Source organism: Dunckerocampus dactyliophorus, chromosome 14 (assembly GCF_027744805.1).
Source record: "Dunckerocampus dactyliophorus isolate RoL2022-P2 chromosome 14, RoL_Ddac_1.1, whole genome shotgun sequence".
Lineage (NCBI taxonomy): Eukaryota > Metazoa > Chordata > Actinopteri > Syngnathiformes > Syngnathidae > Dunckerocampus > Dunckerocampus dactyliophorus.
This window is the reverse complement of record NC_072832.1, coordinates 17829817-17850733: the sequence shown is the minus strand read 5'-3', so window position 1 is coordinate 17850733 and position 20917 is coordinate 17829817. Positions and strand designations below refer to the sequence as shown.

Here is a 20917-nt window from a genome sequence, read left to right as displayed (position 1 = left end):
CGTCTTATACACTATGGTGCATTCATGGACTGCCGTGAGAAATCTCAATGCCTGAGATTCACAAGAAACTTTATCAGGGAAGCATTAAGACGTAAAAATGTAAAAATTGTGGGCTTTCTAAGAGTAGTACGTGTATGCTGTACATTTTTACCTGTATTATCGGGTATTTTATTTATTATTTTAATTGTTATTTGTTTTCCGCAGGAAAAATATGGCCAATTTTCAGATAAAAAAATAATTTTCTGACCAAAAATCTACAAATTTACAAGGCTGTCAATGCTGAATTTTGAATGTATATATTCATTTCGGTACTGTTTTATTATGGTATCAGCAGAACTCCACCGCTTTATAGTGAGGGTTGTCTTGACCATATTTTTCAAGTGTTTTTATTGTGAAAGTGTACCTAAAGGTTTTTTTTTTTTTTTTTCTGGTATAAGTAAACTATAGCAGGTCTTTAAATGCAATGGATTTTTTTCCACTTGCAAATCCTTTTAGCTTTATGAGGAATACAGCTGCAGCATCTTTATCAGTAAGAGTTGATGAAACTAAATTACATGTGCAAAATTAAAAAAAAAAAAAGACCCCCGCTGCAGTTTCATCCACCCTCACTGGTCTGTTGTCATTCTTGATCTGTTTGCCTTATGCGGTGCTTTTATAAGACAGTCATGCAGGCTTAGCCTATTCTGGTCCCTGCCAAAAGCCCACCAAGACCTCAAGTGCCAAATGAAACAGTGAAGGAGCCACAATCCTCCTTAACAGACAAAAAGGCATCTGGAGGTTGAAGTTAAGTAACTGAGAGGATGATGGATCCTTCTTCCACTGCCTCAATAAATCCTGGCTAAATATCTGCACCTCTCGTCTCTTACGCTTTCTTCAAGTTTCTATTTCATCTCTGTCTTTTTTCTCTTGTCCTTTATTCTCCCACCTCGCTCGCATGTGTTAATTTGTTGTCAAAGATTTATCTCTTTCAAAGTTATGCAAAAAGTCGGGAGCCACCGTGGGAGGACACTCAGCTTTAATATCAGGATTGCTAAAATATTTAGTGGCAGTGTGAAAAATATCTGTCGTGTGTGACCTCTGCTGTAATTTACATTTGGTCACCGTTTGAACCTGTGACGTGTGCCATTTCATTTTCAAGGAACCAAGGAGCACAGACGTAGGCTGTATTAGTTCCATGTTTTATACAACATTTGTTCCAATAGTTGTCAAGTCAAGATGGGGAAAACAAAAAGCTCTTGAACCATGAACCACTGCCCTTTATAAGGCACTGCTCTGGTTAATTATTCAAAGAGTCCATAACACGGGTCCATGACAGGTAATTAATGTACAGTACAGTAGCAACACAACACTTTATTGCTTCCTTTGTATCTCTTGCTCCCTCTGCTGAAAAATGTGGGAAACACACCAAAGACATTCCATTTTCACCACACAAGGAGGTATAAATAAATATACTGTATATATATGTAGCTTTTTTAATTCTCCAGTTTTTTTTCTTTAATAATCTTCATCATTTTTATTGTAATATGACTTTAATTTTTTTTTCTTTTTAATTCCCATTATTTCATATTATTTTCCCCAATCTAATTTTCCAAAATGTACAAGATTGTTTTGTTTGTTTCTCATAATATTACAACTTACTTACTTTCATTTTCAACTGTATTCTACTGAAATTCTGTTATTTTTCCTCCTAATATTCCGTTATTCTTGTAAAATTAGTACTTTTTCTAGTTAGAATGCAACTTTTTTCTCTTCATATTTTGACTTTATTCTCGTGAAATGACACCTGTTTTTTTGCATATCTGCTCTAGTTTTTAACTTTTAAACTATTTCAATTTTTTCTTGTAAATTTTCTTCTCATAATTAATGCTTTTATTGCCATAATATTTTTGACTTTATTCTTGTAACGTTATAACTTTTCGTGCAACCTAATTTTCCAAAAATGTGAACTTTATTTGTTCTTTTGTTTGTTTCTCATATTTTGGCTATATTTTTTTTCTTTATAATTTCAATTTTATGATACTAAAATTATGTATTTTTTCCTCATGATATTATTCCTGTCACATTACGACTTTTTCTGTTTAGATTACAACTTGTTTCTCTTAATATTTTCACTTTATTTGTCACGTTTTGGTGTGGGCGATGAGCCCAAGATGTATAGACGGGAACCCGTCCATCTATTTTCTATGCCGCTTATCCTCATTAGGGTCACGGGGGTATGCTGGAGCCTATCCCAGCTGACTTCGGGCGAGAGGCGGGGTACACCCTCGACAGGTCGCCAGCCAATGGCAAGGCACATATAGACAAACAACCATTCACACTCACATTCATACCTATGGACAATTTAGAGTTGTTGACAGGAACCCAGTGCTGGTAATTTTATCAAAAAGCTGAGCAGACAAAAGCAAAATTTGCAAAAGGCACGTGCCACAAGCAATGCAAAACAAGCAGCAAACATGCAGCAACTAAAAAACGTTCAATGCTCCAAGAAAGGGAGACGTTACCGGCGGAACTAAATAATGGAATCTCAAATTAGCAGCAGGTGCGTAAAAACAGCAAAGTAAAAGTGGCAGAAAACAAGGCGGAACAAAACAGGAACTACAAGAACTACAAAATAAGACCCTTTCCCAAGAACTAAAGGGAAAACACAAAACATGGTCCAACAAGTCACACAGAGCGTGACGTTACTCTGGTAAAATTACTTCAGTTTTTTCCATTTACGGTATGCTGTTGTTGGTGTTTTTTTAAAGTTTTCTTCCATCCATCCATCTATGCCGCTAATACTCATTAGGGTCGTGATAAGCCTATCCCAGCTGACTTCGGGCGAGAGGCGGGCTACACCCTGGACTGGTCACCAGCCACATGCAGGGCACATATAGACAAACAAGAGAAAAAAAACGAAAAAGTCACCAATTAACCTAATATGCACGGGGAGAACATGCAAACCCCACACAGAGATGCCCAAGCGGAGATTCAAACCCAGATCTTCCCGATCTCCTGACTGTGTGGCCAACATGCTAACCACTCAGCCACAGTGCGGCCTCTAAGTTTTCTTGTTAAACTATATTTTTAGAATGTTCCGTGGGCCAATAAAGTTGAAAAAAAAAAAACAGCCCTATGCCGTAAATGGCCCCGGGGTCACGCTTTGGATACCCTTGGTTTAGACTGACTGGATCATGCTATGATTTAATGCTATTCTTATTATTTTGGTGTTGGTTTGCGATAGATCTGAGTCACATATTTTGCCCTTTATACTGTATGTATGTACTGTATGTATGTAGCTGTATGTAGCGGCCTGTTGTGGTGAAAAGAGAGCTCTCAATTTACCGGTCGATCTACGTTCCTACCCTCACCTATGGTCATGAGCTTTGGGTAGTGACCGAAAGAAAAAGATCGCGGATACAAGCGGCCAAAATGAGTTTTCTTCGTAGGGTGGCTGGGCTCTCCCTTAGAGATAAGGTGAGAAGCACTGTCATCCGGTAGAGACTTCGCATTGAGAGGAGCCAGATGAGGTGGCTTGGGCATCTGGTCAGGATGCCTCCCGGACGCCTCCCTGGGGAGGTGTTCAGGGCAAGTCCTACCGGTAGAAGGCCTCGAGGAAGACCCAGGACACGTTGGAGAGACTATGTCTCCCAACTGGCCTGGGAACACCGCCGGGATCCGCCGGGAAGAGCTGGAGGAGGTGGCCAGGGATAGGAAAACCTGGGCCTCCCTGCTTAGGCTGCTGCCCCCCGCGACCCGATCTTGGATAAGTGGTAGAAGATGGTTGGATGGATGGACTGTATGTAGCGAAAGTGAACCAAAAGAAACACTTCACATGACGATACAGTGTAGTTTTGCACCACTACAAGCTATCACCACAATAATAAGCATATTTTTACTTTGACATCTTCAATCAAAACTACTGAATATGTAATTATCGTTGTGACATTTGAGAATATGTGAGCAGTGGCCACGATTGTTATTATTGAAAGAATGCATTTTACACGGCTTTTCAAAGTTGAATCTGGGTTGTCAAGGGTCTCTGGGGCCCGGTGCAATATGTATTATTAGCGTGTTTCATGTGAGGCAAGAGTTGCGCCTCTCATCAGGACTTCTACATGACGGATGAATATCCGTTAACAATTCCTATTGGACCTTTGTCTCAAACTGTGTTGGCTTGATGACTCTGAGATTATTGTTTCCACTGTGGCAAGAACGTACTAAATATTAACAATGTTTTCAAAACACGGCGGACTGTTCAACTGGACTGTTCAGGTTGTCTTAGAAGACGTTTCGCCTCCCATGTGAGCAGGTTTCATCAGTTCATACCGGACTGCATAGGGCAGCTCTAGTCTGAGAGGATGGTGCAGGATCCAAGTATTTTCACCAGAATAGTCCAGTTGTGATCAATTCAATTCCCCGAGAATACAATGACATGGATGAATGAGAATATTCACAGGCATGGTCCAAGTATTTATTCTCGAAGGCAGAGGCATGCCCAAAATGATGCATGTTTTTACTCTTTCGTGGTGCAAAACAACAGCCCTTAACATACAGTGGAGTGAGGCCTCTGCCAGCCAATTACAGTCAAGAGATCAACCTCTGCAGTGTTCCATTCAGTTGTAACATGGACGCACCTGAAACCAAAAGTAGGGCTGAACAATTTTAGGAAAAAATGTAATTGCAATTTTTCTGGCAGATATTGTGATTTCAATTTGATTCACCAATTTCTTCAAATCAAACTTCAGTGCAATATTCGCAATGTACAGTAACGTTTACAGACATGACAGGACATTACATCATAGTATCAAAGCATTAAAAGCTATTACTGTACTGAAAGGATGAAAACGAAAGGTAAGGATTGCTTCCAATTGTATTTATTAATAAATCATGCCGCGTCATGGTTGAGTATGGCCTATTATTAATAAAAAATATGCATATTTAAGCAAATGTTATGCCTAATTAAGCATTTTGTCTGCATAACAATGGCTAAATGAACTACACAAATATAAGCATTCAGAAGGCACATTCAAAGACGTGAAAAATATATTGCAGGTCTGTAGTAGGGAGATAGCATGGATGTGTAAAATAGTAGACACAACTGATCCTGGAGGACTCAAGAGCGCTGCAAAAAACACAGCTTTGGCGATTGCATTATTGCATTGAGTGAAATTGCGATTTCGATCAGAGACCGATAAATCATTCAGCCCTAGTGTTGTGTTTATTTGTTAGGGGGTAAATTATTTAATCTTTGGAGAAAGGATGGAAGGACAGCATTGTATGCGGGAGAGGCGGTGTTGCAGACTCCCCCCTCCGTGTGAATGTTGTATTGGTTTGCCCACAGTATATGCCCCTCGAGGGGAACACATCCTCTTTAATATAGCTTTTCTGAGGAGTTGTGCGCTTGTACTGCTCTAAGAGGGACTTTACCGCCAACTGAAACTTGTAATCCCATAATAACCTAACCGTGGGAGGAGCAGAATTTAGTATAGCAGTTAATTCACTTTCCAAGGTGTCCTCACCAGTGCTGTTTTGGTTTAGTGACAATCTACGGCAACTTAATCTGTACTCCACTATATTGTACTATCTGCTGTAATACTTGTAGTAGCTTTACTGTGTCATATGAGGACAAAAGCTTAATGCACCAACTGTATTCCCCCTTGATCAAGAGTGCTATGCACTGTTAAATCAAAGATTAGATAACTGCGAGTAATTTTCTACTCCGCTCATGTGATGAATTTCGTAGAATTCAAATGATATATTTCCCCTGACAAATCTCTTCTGACATTAATTTTGTGCAGTGTTCCAGCATTTGTTTTTCCCTTTTCATCTGTTTCTTCTTCTTTAGGGGGTTACAATATCAACGATGTCATGTTCTACTGGACCAGAGGGAACGAGTCTGTCAGCGGCCTAGACACTCTTCAGCTTGCTCAGTACACAGTGGAGGACCACTACACCTCTGTCTCAGAGGCTATCTACGAAACTGGTAACTTCATACTCTTAAAACTTGAGAGCATCGTCAGCATGACCAAATGGCAGCAACAACTTTAAAGCTAAGCGTCTGCTTTTTTTCTCCTATCTCTCTCTCTTCTTGATCCAATTACATAAAGGCGATTAACTGTTTGCTGTCCTTGAGAGCATATTCCCATGTGCAAAAAATCTGTCTGTTTTCTCTGGTTTAAAAACACATATTCAGTACAGTAGACCCCACTAGTCGCAGGGGTTACGTTCCAAGAACCCAACGAATAAAAGAGGCACCGATAAAAATGCCTATTGTTGACACTTTAAGCCGGGATGTCCAAAGTGCGGCCCGGGGGCCACTTTGGGGTCTGTTTTCCGGGCTGGTTTGCTCTTGGTCCGTGGCTCGTTCTAAAAATATAAGAAAACTAACTAACTAAAAAAAACACAAGTTGCAAAAATGGATAAAGAAGAATAAAGAATAAAGAATAAAGTCAAAATATTAAGAGAAAAAAGTTAATAAGAAAAAGTTGTAATTTTACAAGAATAACTTAGTTTTAGTAGGAAAAATATCATTTTAGTAGCATAAAGATGAATTACTGAAGAGAAAATAACTTTTTTAAGTTGTAATATTATGATCTCTAATAATGTTAATATTAAAATAACTTAATGAGAAGGTCGTGAACAGGTTTTCTATGCTCCAACTACGAAAATATTCCATTTACAAATAAGAAGTCCTACTCTACTTTGCGGAAATTTACTTGTTCTGCAAAGCCAATGTACAAGAGTGACAAAGATCAAATAGAATGAATAATAGAATGAATTATAGTGTTGTAATGTATATACAGTACATATATACACGTATAATGTATTAAAATGAATTTTTATGATCCATTACTATACTGTACATAATTAATCTATATTTAAATGATGTTTTGCAAGATACTGTCTTGTTTTAGCAAATAATTTGGATTTACATATGTTTTTTCTATATTGTCTGAAAGGTCACTACCCAAAGCTGGTCTTCCACTTTGAACTAAAGAGGAGCATCTTATACTTCATCCTGGAGACATACGTTCCCTCAAGCCTGCTGGTTGTCCTCTCTTGGGTCTCCTTCTGGATTTCCCTGTCCTCTGTTCCAGCACGTATTTGTATAGGTATGTACAGTAGTCCATATCAACATTTTTATTTTAAATTGAGGACATTTTTTTCGAAAATAAGGGAAAATCCTTCCTGTAGAGTCACTGTTGCACATGTGCAGCCTAGGGCTTCGAGGAGGTCTCCTTATTTTATGAGGAAAACCAAAGTTGGCATAAAGAATTGCACTTAGAATGTAATGTGTTCATTTTTAGTCTATCCTCACAGATTGGTTTCATGTCAGGCCAGTGCGTTCATAATAAACCACATAGAGAAGTGATTATAATACAGAATCATCAATGTAGTAGAGCAGTTTTAAGGCTTCTTGATCTGAACGGATAGCAAACGGTCACATACACAGAACAGCCTTAGAGCTAAATCAATCACTCCCGGGGTCAGCATGGCTCAGGTGTTGGAGTGGTGTTCTCGCAAACTGAAGGTTGCTGGTTCAGTCCTTCTTCCCCAGTTGGTTCAGATGCTGTGTCATCAGTAGGTAAATGTGGTAACAGTGTTAACGTGCATTGAGTAGTACCTTGAAGGTAGAAAAGCGCTATAAAAGCTGTGAAAGCTCATTCTTTTGTTGACAGAAATATTCTATTATGTTCTCATCATGGGATCGTTCCCATTTTTTCAAAGAAGTTGCCAAGGGATGTTTGTTCTTTCTTAACTTTAGTTTGGGTTAGTTTGATTTACCAGGTATCAACCCATGAGACACGTGTGGGAAAGCAAAAATCAAACCATTTTTTACAATAAAAGACCCTGGGGAAACCACATTGATTGACAGTCACATCAAATTTGGACCCTCGTATCTGCACCGTGTTTCTGATTATTCATGTTTCTAAAATGTGACAGACAAAGAGTGTGTAAAGTGTTTGTGTCCCGTGCTAGGAGTGACCACAGTGTTGACGATGACCACGCTAATGATGGGAGCCCGCACTTCGCTGCCCAACGCCAACTGCTTCATCAAAGCTATCGATGTGTACTTGGGAATCTGCTTCAGCTTTATCTTTGGGGCCCTCATAGAGTACGCTGTAGCCCACTTCTGCACCCTCACTTACAGCGACTCGCACATGCTCATGGTGAGACACTCCTGTTCCTATGCTGTGGTTAGTTATTAACGACCTCAGTAGCAGTTTAACTTAAGTTGGTTGCATTCAAATTAGGGATGGGTACCGAAACTTTGTATCATAAACAGTAGTAACTGTATTGAAAAACTAAGTGGCTATTGAATCAGAATCAGAACCAGCCGTTACCTTGGATAGGCCGAGGGAGGAGGCCGAAATGCAGATTAAATAGATTGTTTGGGTTAATTCGAGTAGCCGCATTCCAATAGACCCTGCTACTCAATTTGTCCATTCTGGTCTCTCAATCGATCCATCTGCCTTTGCAAAGCCGAAAGTTTTCGTTGTTGTGATTCACAGTCACAGCCCATGAATTCAGGCGAGAGGCGGGGTACACCCTGAACTGTCAATCGCAGGGCATACTTATGGGCAATTTAGAATCGCCGATTAACGTAACATGCATGTTTTTGGAATGTGGGAGGAAACCGGAGGACCCAGAGAAAACGCACACACGCACGGGGAGAACATGCAAACTCCACACAGAGATGCCCAACGGAGATTCGAACCCAGAGCTTCCCAATCTCCTGACTGTGCGTCGAGACATAGACATATCGGTGCTAAATTATGCCGACTCGGCCACCTGCAACAAGTGCTTGAAGGTGATATTGTGCAAGTAACATCCACCAATCACTGTCAAGTTGTGTGGTGCATTTGTGAACAGCGGAATTCTGAGCATCAACATTACATCACCAGAATGCCTTTACAATAACTTATTTTTGCTCAGTTAATACACAACTCATGCATGTAGGATTAACTAGTAAAACAGCGTTGTAATGGTAGTCATCAGCACAATTGTGTGTCGGTTATCACTTTCTACAGAAAATCTAGTACAGAAAAGGTGGAACCTGCGTTAGCGTGTTTTTTTTCGGTTAAATTTACGGCAAAATTTTGCTTCGGTTTGCGCACATTCCACAGTTCGCATACAGTATGGCGTACGTCTTGTTGTGTTATAAATACACTGCATAAGTCCAACTGTTTCCGTCTTCCTAGTAGCTTTCTAATACAAGGAAACAGGAACCATCTATGGTGTCATCAGCGGTTGACTCTGTAGTTCATTGCCAATTAACAGTTACGCCACAAGCCTCAAAAATGTTAACACAAAACATGTTTTTATAGTTTTACAATTATAGTTTTACATGCAGAAAACAATTCTAAATATATACAAATGACAAATGAAAGCGCCAAAATTTAAGGTTACTTTTACCTTAATGGAAGTTGTGATTGGTCCCATAGATGTGGCAGCGAGATTAACACGGACACCACCTTTGTGTTTTGCCATGAGGTATTTATTGAATTCAATAGTGTTTTTCAACTTCTTTATCAAAACGCTGGGACTTGCAACTTTTTTCGGCTCCATTTTGAGGCTGTGATCAAAAGAAAAACACAGACCTGAGGTGAGAAACACTACTGAATTCAAGAAATAACTCATGGCAAAACACAAAGGTGGTGTCCGTGTTAATCTCGCTGCCACATCCATGGGACCAATCACAACTAATTTCATCATTGCTGTTTCGTGGTTGAATATGGCCTTTTATTAGTCAAAAATATGCATGTTTAAGCAAAATTCACATATTTTTGGCTTAAATTAAACTTTTTCAAGCATAAAGTATACATAGTAAACATAGTGAATTTCCCTGCTGTGGGATAAATAAAGTACAATACAATAAAAATGGCTAAATTACCTAAAATACAAATTCAAGACATTCAGAAAATGCGTTGAAAGACAAGCTGTGGTATGCTGTATTCTACATTAGTCACTAGGTGTCAGCAATGTTGAACTGATGAGACAATAGCCACCGCAGGAAGTACCGGTAGTAAAAAAAGAAACAAGGAACTCTCCCAATACTAACATGTTTGAGTCTATATTATGTTGTATTTTCTATTATTATGTCTACTATATTGGGTAATACGAGTGTAAAGGTGACTATAGAGGTGTTATTTTATGTCCAGAGGGCTCTAATAATGTTAAAACCGTATTTAGAAGGTCATAAACAGGTTTCCTATGCTCTAACTTAAAAAATTAAATTAAATAAATAAGGAATCCTACTTTACGGATGTTGATTTATCACAGTCGGGTCTGGTACCAATTAACAGCCATTAACGAGGCATGGCTATGTATTTATATGCATTTTGAATCGTTTTTTGCAAATATAACAATAATTGTAAAATTATAAAAACTGTTTTATGTTAACATTTTTGGATTTCTGAAATGAATGAATTAGATTTACATTATTTCTTACGGGGAACATTACTAATATGGCAAAACTACTCATAGCTTATGTTGGACCTTCTGGAATTAATGATGCTAACCAAAGTTCCATTGTATTTGCCCATAGTGGAGGTTTGCTTTCTACTGAAAGCCATTTGAGTTATGATCTTGTTTCCAGTCGCAGCATAACACTCTCTTTTCCTGTCCTGTAGTACGGCCACCAAATGCACGACTTGGATGATGAAATGAACGGCATTGTCACCACCATCTCCACACACCGCGAAAGGGCAAAGAGACGCAAGGAGCCTGAGACGGGTCCTGCTGCTGCTCCTGCCTCCACCGAATTGGCCGCCAGCCCATCGAGCCCAACGGGCAGCGAGCCCAAACCTGAGGCACCACCGCCAGAAACCACCAACTGGTGCCTCACTGTTCTGGCCACCCTTCGAAAAGTTCTCAGTTTCATTAGCTGCTGTCATATAAAGAACCCACACCACATAGACAACTATTCAAGAGTCAGCTTCCCCTTGTCTTTTGTCATTGTTAACCTTCTTTACTGGACATATTATCTGTACTTTTAGCGTTTATCCCAATATTTAGAGTTTATTATACTTTAAGTGTTTCTACTGAGTTTTTGTATGTTTGAATTCACAGGAAGGAAAGTGTTCATGCCTTCATAGTACTGTTTTAATTTGTGAGCACATACTTGAACATTGGATCCACTTCAGAATTCTAAGATGTTTTAGCCTCCTTGATTCAAACTGGTGAAGTTTGACACTCATTAACGTGACATAAAAAAATGCTTACGAGGATATGCATATTTATCACTGTAGCGCAATTATTGTAATTGTGTCTGTGCTCTGGGTAGCGGATAACACAGAGAAGATAGAGCTGCAATTTAAATGTCCAGCGGTGCTGAGGGAGGACAAGTGGTTGTTCCTCTTTTAGTCTCACTTGTGATGGATTGATACTGTATTCATTTTTCCTCTCTGCCTGAAGGTACAACTTTTGAGGAAAATTGGAAAAAATGGATGGGCAGCGAGTGGAAAAATAAGGACAAATGGTAGATGCAGGAGAATCAGTCATGATGGGAGTGATTTAAAAACTATAGAACCCGATATTTTTCTGCCTTGTTCTTTCCCAGTACAGTCTTTAGGTAAATTCTGTGACAGCGAATAGCACAAACTATTTTATGAAAAGCGCATAACTCCACATTATACTGATATCAGTCACTATCAAATGATACAGTTGTCATAACCAAATCGTAATCAATTCAGCCAAAAGTTCTCATACCTCATTTTGCTTCCATTATTTCATTTTACAGTGGTATCTCTGTTTTCATTATTAATTTGTTCCAAAAGGTCAGACAAAAAACAATTGTACGAAAACTGAAGCAATTTTTCACAAAAGAAATATAATAGCAATGAATCCGTTCCAGATACCAAAAATATTAACAAAAAACACATTTTAAAGACGGTAATTATAGTTTTACATGTAGAAGACAATGTGAAATACTTATAAATGACAAATGAAATGTGTGCATGAATATTTAACATCACTTTTATCTTTGAAGACTGTGGTTGGTGAAGACAGCCAGCAGAGGAGAGGGTGGAAGGGAGGGGAGAGGTACCTTCGTACTCAATAAAAAGGGCACAGACAGTGAGTCACCAACGCTTGGGATGCTTTGTTTGGCACTCGATTCCGTGGAATGATACGCGAGTGAATAGAAGACTTTCTTATGTGCAATATTGGCCGTACGATAACCCAGGCGAAAACATTTGTCAAAAACGGAATCATACGAAAATAGGGGTGTACAAAAATCGAGGTTTGACTGTAATTAGTTTTTCATATACTGTACAATGGAGACAACGGTGGCCGCCATCATGACAGACCATCTCTTGTGCATGGATACACCTTTTTGCTGCAGTGAAAAATATATACCCAAGCAGTTCATCAGAGTGTTGTATACAAGATATACAGTATACATTGTAATGAGGTATTTTACAGTGTACATTATGCTTCCTCCTGAGCTAACTATGGCTGGTTTCCATTGCAACAGTATTGCTGTTGTATTGAACACCAATTATTGTTATTTAACAGGATTCCGGAGGCCCATACAAGCTATATATGAAAGGGTTCTTGAGTAAATAATTTTATGTCTTCAATGTGTTTTTACTGGAATTATATTGCTGCTTGACTTCTTTTTAAATGTTTAAATAGTTTGATGTTGTATAGTCGAGGAATGGAGGTTTTTTTCTACAGATATTTTTATAATTTTGAGTTCTAAGGAAACTTAGTAGCAACCATATGGTGTCAATGCAGTGCCAAAATCCACGCGCATAAAAACCACCACTCTCCTGACGCTCGGGGTCTCTGAATAACCGCACGTGCGCAGCGAACTGCCTTTGACACGTTTGAGGTTGCCGAGTTTTGTCACTCTGGAGACGGGCATTCAATTTCCTTTCTGATTGGTCACTGTAAATGCCTACTGTCTCTAGGTCAGAGCCAATCCAAGGCAGAGTAGGTCTGGGTAATAATGGCGGCAGAATTTGGTTGAAAATTTTAGATTGCGATGTCAGAGGTAATTTGAGGAACAGATAAATATTTAATTTTTGAAATTATAAATTTATTGAACAACCTGGGAGTAATTGTGATGGTTTACTGACTTACAAGGGCAAAAGGAGGCCCTACTCTTCCTCGGATTGCCTATGGCTTGGAGACAGTAGGCGTTTAAAGTGACCAATCAAAAAAGGGTGGTGGTACCATCTATTCAATGCCTGTCTCCAGAGTGCTAAAACAAAAAAGTGATTATGCGCTTGATTATGCGGTTTTTATGCGTGTGGATATTGGCACTCTATTGACGCCATACAATCCATCCCTCCAGTTTCTCTACCGCTTGTCTTCACTAGGGTCGTAAGGGTATGCGGGGGTCTATCCCTGCTGACTTCAGGCGAGGGGCGGGGTACACCCTGGACTGGTCGCCAGCCAGTCGCAGGGCACACGCCACACAATCCTTTCAGGTATTACCTTTTATAGTTATTATTTGCAAGGCTTTTTGCCTACAAAACAACTGCATTTTCAGGACCTTTTTCACATTTGAAATTCACACATTGATGTACAGAAATTCTGACAACTGTTTTTGAAAAGTCCCTCTCACTCCAGCAAAAAAGAGAGTTTTAGAAAACAAAAGAGATGCAGTGTAGCAATATAGTAATATAAAGGACATTTAAACCCTCTTTTACAGTGAATCATGAATCATGAAACATAGCTGAGTGTTTGATAAGACATAAAGCATAACCTTAATGTGACGTAGTCCGTGCTGTAGTCTGTTTGCTAGCTTCCACTGAGTGATGCTGGTTGGCTACTGATGATCTGAACCAAAGATTCTAAACAGTTACAAATTTAAAAGTGCATTTTCCGATGGTGGTCTGTTGCCAGTCAACAGATGAACATGACCTCTCATACAGTGGCTTGAAAAAGTATCAAATACCCCTTGAACTATTTCGCATTTTGTCACGTTACGAACTACAAACATAAATATATTTTATTGTGAAGTAGAATGATGATTTTCACATTTCTTTGGAAATAAAAAACTGAAAAGTATAACGTGCAAAAGTATTCAGTCCCCCTGAGTCAATACTTTGTGGATGCTTTGCACGTTGAGAGACTAAAATTTTAGCCCAGTCTTTTTTGCAAAACAGCTCAAGATCAGCCTGGACTTTGACTGGACCATTTTAACACGACAATATTTTTCGATTCGAAACCATACCATTGCAGCTATGGCTTTATGTTTTGGGTTGTTGTCCTGTTGGAAGGTGAACCCACATTCTAGTCTCAAGTCTTTTGCAGACTCCAACAGGTTTTCTTTCGAGATAGCGGATGGTGTGTTCACAGTGATATGCAGTGTTAGTTCTCCTTCACACATAGCGTTTTGCATTTAGGCCAAAAAGTTACATTTTGGTTTGATCGAACCAGAGCACCTTCTTCCACATGTTTGCTATGTTGAAGGTCATGGCTCGATGAAGCCAGCAGGACCACATCATCTGCAAAAAGCAGAGACGCAATCCTACAGCCACCGAACCGCATCCCCTCAATGCCCCATACCAGTATATCAGTACCCCATATTCTCGGAACACTCCCCACACAATTCCTCAAAGAACACAGTTGAATGCCTTCTCCAAGTCTACAAAACACATGCAGACTTGTCGGGCAAATTCATATGCACCCTCAAGGACTCTGCTGAGAGTGTAGAGCTGGGCCACAGTTCCACGACAAGGGCGAAAACCACACTGCTCCTCCTGAATCCGAGATTCAACTATCCAGCACATCCTCCTCTTTAGAATCCCTTAATAGAACTTACCAGGAAGGCTGAAAAGTGTGTTCCCACGATACTTGGAACACACCCTCCGGTCCCCTTCTTAAAAAGGGGGACCACCACTCCGGTCTGCCAATCCAGAGTCACGCCGATGTCCCCCGATGTCCACGCGATGCTGAAGAATCGTGTCAACCAAGACACCCCCACAGCATCCAGGGCCTTAAGGAACTCTGCCGGATCTCATCCACCCCCCGGGACCCTGCCACCAAGTAGCTTTTTGACCACCTCGGCAACCTCAGCCCCAGAGATAGGAGAGCCCATTGTGGAGTCCCCAGGCACTGCTGCCTCACTTGAGGACGTGTGGGTGGGATTGAGGAGGTCTTCAAAGAATTCCTTCCACCGGTCCACAAATGTTGAGTTGAGGTCAGCAGAACACCATCCCCACCATACATGGTGTTGCTTGTGTACTGCTTCTCCCTCCTGAGATGGCAGATCGTGGTCCAGAATTTCTTCGAAGTTGTCCGGAAGTCATTCTCCATGGCTTCTCCAAACTCCTCCCATGTTCGGGTTTTTGCCTCAGCAACCGCCAGAGCCACGGACAGGTTGGAGTCCCATGGGCTCCAGAGTCCCATTGGCCAAAAAGACCAGATATAACTCTTTCTTCAGCTTGACGGCATCCCTCACCGCTGGTTATGTCATCAACTACTGATGTTTTACTTGGTCTACCAGTTCCACGTCTGTTATTTAGTTAGTACATCGATGTTTTTTCTTATTTTTCTTCAGGACATTCCAAATGGTTATAGTGGCTATGACTAACGTGTGCAATGGTTCTGATTGATTTCCCGTCTTCCCCCAGATTCTGTGGTTTTTATGTTGTTTTCACCTCTAAATGCAGTCTACACAGGCAGAACCTATCCTACCCAATCTTGTGAGTCTCCAATAAACCTAACATGCATATTTTTGGAATGTGGGAGGGAGCATCCGTAGAAAACCCACGCACGGACAGCGAGAACATGCAAACTCCACACAGAAATGGGCAAAATGGACATTCGAACCTGAGCGTATACATTCAGTGCTAGTTAGTGATTGAAGAAGCAATGTCATACTTGTAGTCACATGTTACAATACTTTTGCTCACATGAAAAATGGGTGTGTTCAAACAAAAAAAGTGCTATCTTCCAAGTTGTGCATCCGAAGTGCTGCTCCAGGGTCTTGTATTGATCTTTTGATGTCAAACCAAAATGTTTTCAATACTTCTGTTTTCCTGTACATCTGGAGGGCACTGTATTAATGTTTATGGTGGTGACATGACAAAATGCGGAAAAGTTCAAAGGGACTATCGAGGAAAAGGCTTCTTGAGACGTCATCTGTACTTCTGTGTAGAAGGTGTCGGACGTTTCGCTCCTCATCCGAAGAGCTTCGTCAGCAAACTAATAAGTGCTGGTAGCTAGGCCTTAAATACAGTAAGAGTGGGCGGAATTGGTGTGCCAACACCCTCCTCCTATTGGTTCGTTACACTAAGCCTGGGCGGAGCAGTGGTATAATCCTATCCTGTTATTCACACCTACGATAAAAGGGAAGTGTCGCTCCCTGAATTGGGTATGAACGACTCTGATACTGGCTTGTTAGCATCTATTGTTCTGGCTCGGCCCTGCCTTCACCTCATTTGCAAGACTAAGAGCTGTGGGTTTTGGTCTCAGTAACCTGCTGAACACAGCTACCAGCACTTATTAGTTTGCTGACGAAGCTCTTCGGATGAGGAGCGAAACGTCCGACACCTTCTACACAGAAGTACAGATGACGTCTCAAGAAGCCTTTTCCTCGATGGACAACTCCTGTACGACTGAGAGCCTACACAGATTCAAAGGGACTACTTTTTCAAGCCGCTGTACTGTATATCAGACAGGACAAAGCTGCACGTTCATTCGGTATTGCTGTAACATTCACCCTATTTTTTTGTTCATTTACTCTTAGTGAGAGTCTCAGATCTTTGATGTGCTTTGAAATTAATGAAGCGTGCAGAGAAAGTAACACATTGCCTTTTGAAACTACTGTATTTCAGCTGCATTGTTTCACTGTTTTGAATCCATTTTTTGCATTGATGGCGTCAAGACCTCCTTGCCTGATGATAATGAGTAAAATATTTCCTTTATAGCTTCTTCCTGCATGCTTCTCAGTATATAACTTTGGTTTATTCGATATTACTGGGTTTTAATATGATGGGAGAAGAACCATCCTGATGCTTTGATTGTCAACGATGCCTCACCTTATACCAGAAGGTCAGGCTCCGTGAGTTTCTGTTCTCATTTTCAGCCTCAGAACTGTGAAGGTATTGGATTGGGATGAGTCCTGTTGACTGAAAAAAAATCATGTAAATGATTTAACAACCTTTTTACGGACTGAGATCACCTTCCTCGTATGTTGGGGAGTTAGCTCTACTGTGAAAAGGACATCAAATGAACAAGGCTTCAAAAGGGAACACTTGGTCGCTCAACGTAAATAAAAGTTAGAGATGAAGCATGACTTCACAGTTCCGCCTTCATCATGGACTCCACTTTATGGTTACAAGGACCTGACGAAAGACAAAGAGACAAAATTGCCAGAGAAAAGCATGTCTTCGACTGTGATAACAGACTACAGTGGACACGTTTCTCAGAGATGGACTGAACCATTTTCCCTTTCATGTTGTAGGACGTGTCAAATAATACCTCATGTGATGTTGACGGCCACCCTGGGGCGTCTTCATGTGAACTGTATGAATAATGTAGCACTACTGTATAATGACTTAGATATTGTTCTGCGCAACCTGTTGTAAATAAATCCCGCCAACACGCATGTTTATTGTAAAGAAATGACAGCAATAAAAGAATTCAAGTATATGATAGACTACATTTTAAGTACTAAGTGACTAATTGTCGTTTGGCGCTTCGAATTGCACGGCTTTACTTTAAATATGCTGTATTGTGGTTGTGGTTGAATAGTCAAAAAATATGCATATTTAAGCAAATGTTTTTTTTTGTTTACCTAAATGTAGCATTCTCAAGCATAGAAGTGGCTAAATAAAGTAAAATACTAATATAAGGTATTCAGAAGACACATGCACTGGTCACTAGGTGTCAGTAATGTTACTGTAATGTTCAGTGAGACACACAAGCACCAGACTTGATCGCCAGAACAACAGGCTTTTATTGCAGGTTTGAATTATCTCACAAAAATCCCTAACCCAGGCTATTGTTGTGGCCGTAACGCACACCAAGTGAAAATTCAACTCCGAAGCCCTAATGTAACTTCCTGTCCGCCTGACACTCAGCTCCCCTAAAACTGGAACAAATTTATAATTTAATCTTTCGTATTATTAACCCTGACATTTTTAACACTTGTATATTTAAAAAGATTAAAAACCTTCTTAAACCTTGTCGTTTTAGCCAACATCATTAGCGGATTTAGCACGCTCTCTACACTGCATCATCGGTGCACACACACAGATAATTATTTGATGTTGCAAACATGACAGGACATGCTGTCACGCTTTGGTGAGAGTCTGGACCCCAGACGCAGAGGCGGGAGGCAGGTGAGATGAACACTGTCCTTTATTTGTTCCACATGTTAACAAAAGGCGATGGTGGAAAAAAGGTAGCGCCCTGAAACAGCAAAACATAAGAAACTGGCAGATGCAGGCAGTTACTGGACGCACCAAAAAAAGTGCAAAGCTAATGTACAGCTGTAGAGATGCGGCGCATGGGAACGCTGGGGGCTTGGAAGAATAATCTGGCGTCTAACAGCTGACAGCAGCATAAGTAGATGGGTGATGATCAGTGTCAGGTGTGATCAGTAGCTCCGCCTCCACCTAGGAGCAGGGGCTCTGGGAAGAACCCAAAACAAGAAGGAGGCAAGAAAACAGAACAAGGGCGTGTGTACGTGACACATGCCCAAATAAACAAGGCTCAAAAAATAGTAGTTAATATAATCACATTTTAAGAAAATGTCACATTAGCACTGACAAAGTAAGCAGGCTGGGGACAAAATGTGCAGTGTTTTTATGTGAATGCTCGAAAATGCTTAATTTGGGCCAAAAATATGTAAAATTTGCTTAAATATGCAAATTTTTTTACTAATACGTACTCAAATTAATACCCATTACTATATTTTTGAAAAACCGTGATCGAGTGACGGCGCAAAATCTAACTTCAAAGTTGTGAGGGATTACTGCATAGCCCAGCTGACCTGTAAAGTTTTTAACGCAATGTGGCCTGCAGGTCAAAAAGTGTCCGTTTAAACACTCACTGGCAACAGTAGGTACCCCTGCACAGTCTAATGAGATTCAACACAACATTTGTATAGTCTGCCTTTACAAACATAATAACGCCTCCTTTGACACTGTACATACTGTATGTACACTTACTGTATGGTTATACGTTGTTTGCAGTGTTCACTAGTTGGGATATCTTTGTAAGGCTGCTAGCAGAAGGCCAAAGCATAATTCTGTTCCAGCTGAAGAATGTGAAGCTGACTGATGGAGCTCGGCCGGAGAATTAGCACATAATCACATTTAGCATGAGTCAAGCCGATGCAGTATCGCCATTTGTCTTGGCAGAAAAGATGCCCAAGAATGTAAAGAAGATAAATGATAACTTCAGTCATTGAGACTATTGACACGGGATTGATGGGCCGTTTGGAAACGGTGAGAGAAATTCATCTCAGCGAGTCTCTGCATGCATGTGTGTTGCAGCCATACAGTGTATATATGTCTTCAGTGGTAATCAAAGTTTTTAATCATATTGTATTTTTCAATCAATCATTCCCAGACCGGTGGATTGGAAGGGATGGCTCAATTATTTATCATTCCCCTAGATTCCTTTTGATAGGGTTATGGTCACGATATCATGTATCAAACAAAGATACGGTACATCAGGGGTGTCCAAACCTGAAAAATGAAATGATGCAAAGGCCACTTTGACATTTAGTAAAGCAACACATGTAGATATGCTAAGAAGTTATGTATATTTCAAGAATAAAACTGCATCTGAGCTTTGTGATGTAGGTGGAAAAGCACATTATTCTGAACTTCGCTCTTTGTTCTTTTTCCCACGTTTTTTTTATTTGAAATTTTCTACTTGTAATATTATGACTTTATTCCCAGAATATTATAACTTTATCCTCAACCTAATTTTCCAAAAATTATAAATGTAATTACAATTTTTTTGTTGGTCATAATATTATGACTTTTAGAAAATAACAGATTTTTCAGCTGTATGTTACTGAAATGATTATTTTTCCTCATAATATTACAAGTGTACTTTTATAAAATTGGAACTTTTTCCTGTGAGAATACAACGTTTTTGTCTTCATACTTTGACTTTTCTAAAAAATTCAAAAAATTCTAAAAAAAAATTTAGTGCTGGTTTTTCCATTTCCGCTGGTTTTTAAATTATTTTCAACTTTGTTCTTCTAAATTTACTTTTTGTAATGTTAATATTTAATTCCCATAATATGTGGACTTCCATAATAGTCAAACTTTTTCTCCAACCTAATTTTCCAAAAATTACAACTTTGTTGTTTTGTATGTTTTTCATAATGTTATGACTTTTAAAAAAAGACTGATTTTCTTTTATTTATAACTTTAAACTTTAACCTCATAATATTAAGACATTATTCTTCCGTTTTTTCCTCTTAATATTTTGACTTTATTCTTGTAAAATTACGGCAGATTTTTAAATGTTTGCTTTTGTTTTGTTTTTCCCTTGTAAATTAGATTTTTAGAATGGGCCACGACCCAATAAGAAACAGCCACTGTTGAACATGGAGTACCATCTTGATGCACATTGTGCAACTAATGGTGCCTGGATACAGGTGAAGTAAATGAGGCAAAAAATTTTAAATTTAGAATAATTTCCTCAGACTTGTCTATTCATTGCATGTGTTAAATCGTGAAGTGACTTGTTTTTATGGTCATCTGAATCATTTGGAGGCCTGCAATTACGCTCTCTTTATCTGCTTATGTTTGCAGTTTTGCACATTTTCAATATTATCCAAACAAAAATGGAAGCAGTCATTGCTAATTTGAATCAGTAGATCATCTAATCGTGTAAATAGCATGTCAAGTTGTCATGACGCCACAAGGGTTGCGTGATGCTCTACGTGACCACCAGAGGACGCCCTAGAATAACAATTCACTTGCTCAACCCTGCTGCACTCCATCTG

At 39.7% G+C, this 20917-nt stretch overlaps 1 protein-coding gene across 2 annotated transcripts in view; it reads left to right on the top strand.

The window, feature by feature from the left end:
• Positions 1–17750, top strand: part of LOC129193950 (gamma-aminobutyric acid receptor subunit pi) — an 81405-nt gene extending 63655 nt beyond the window's left edge. The window contains exons 7-11 of one of the 2 annotated variants that reach the window (XR_008573658.1): positions 5828–5965; positions 6942–7094; positions 7963–8153; positions 10617–16041; positions 16576–17750. Coding sequence is in view for 1 of the 2 variants with exons in the window: in XM_054798774.1 (XP_054654749.1) it covers positions 5828–5965; positions 6942–7094; positions 7963–8153; positions 10617–10982 (848 nt within the window). In the remaining variant the exon portion in view is untranslated. Of the gene's footprint in view, positions 1–5827; positions 5966–6941; positions 7095–7962; positions 8154–10616; positions 16064–16575 lie in introns of those variants that run through there. The other variant, XM_054798774.1, reaches the window with a different exon arrangement.
• The last annotated feature ends 3167 nt before the right edge of the window (positions 17751–20917 follow it).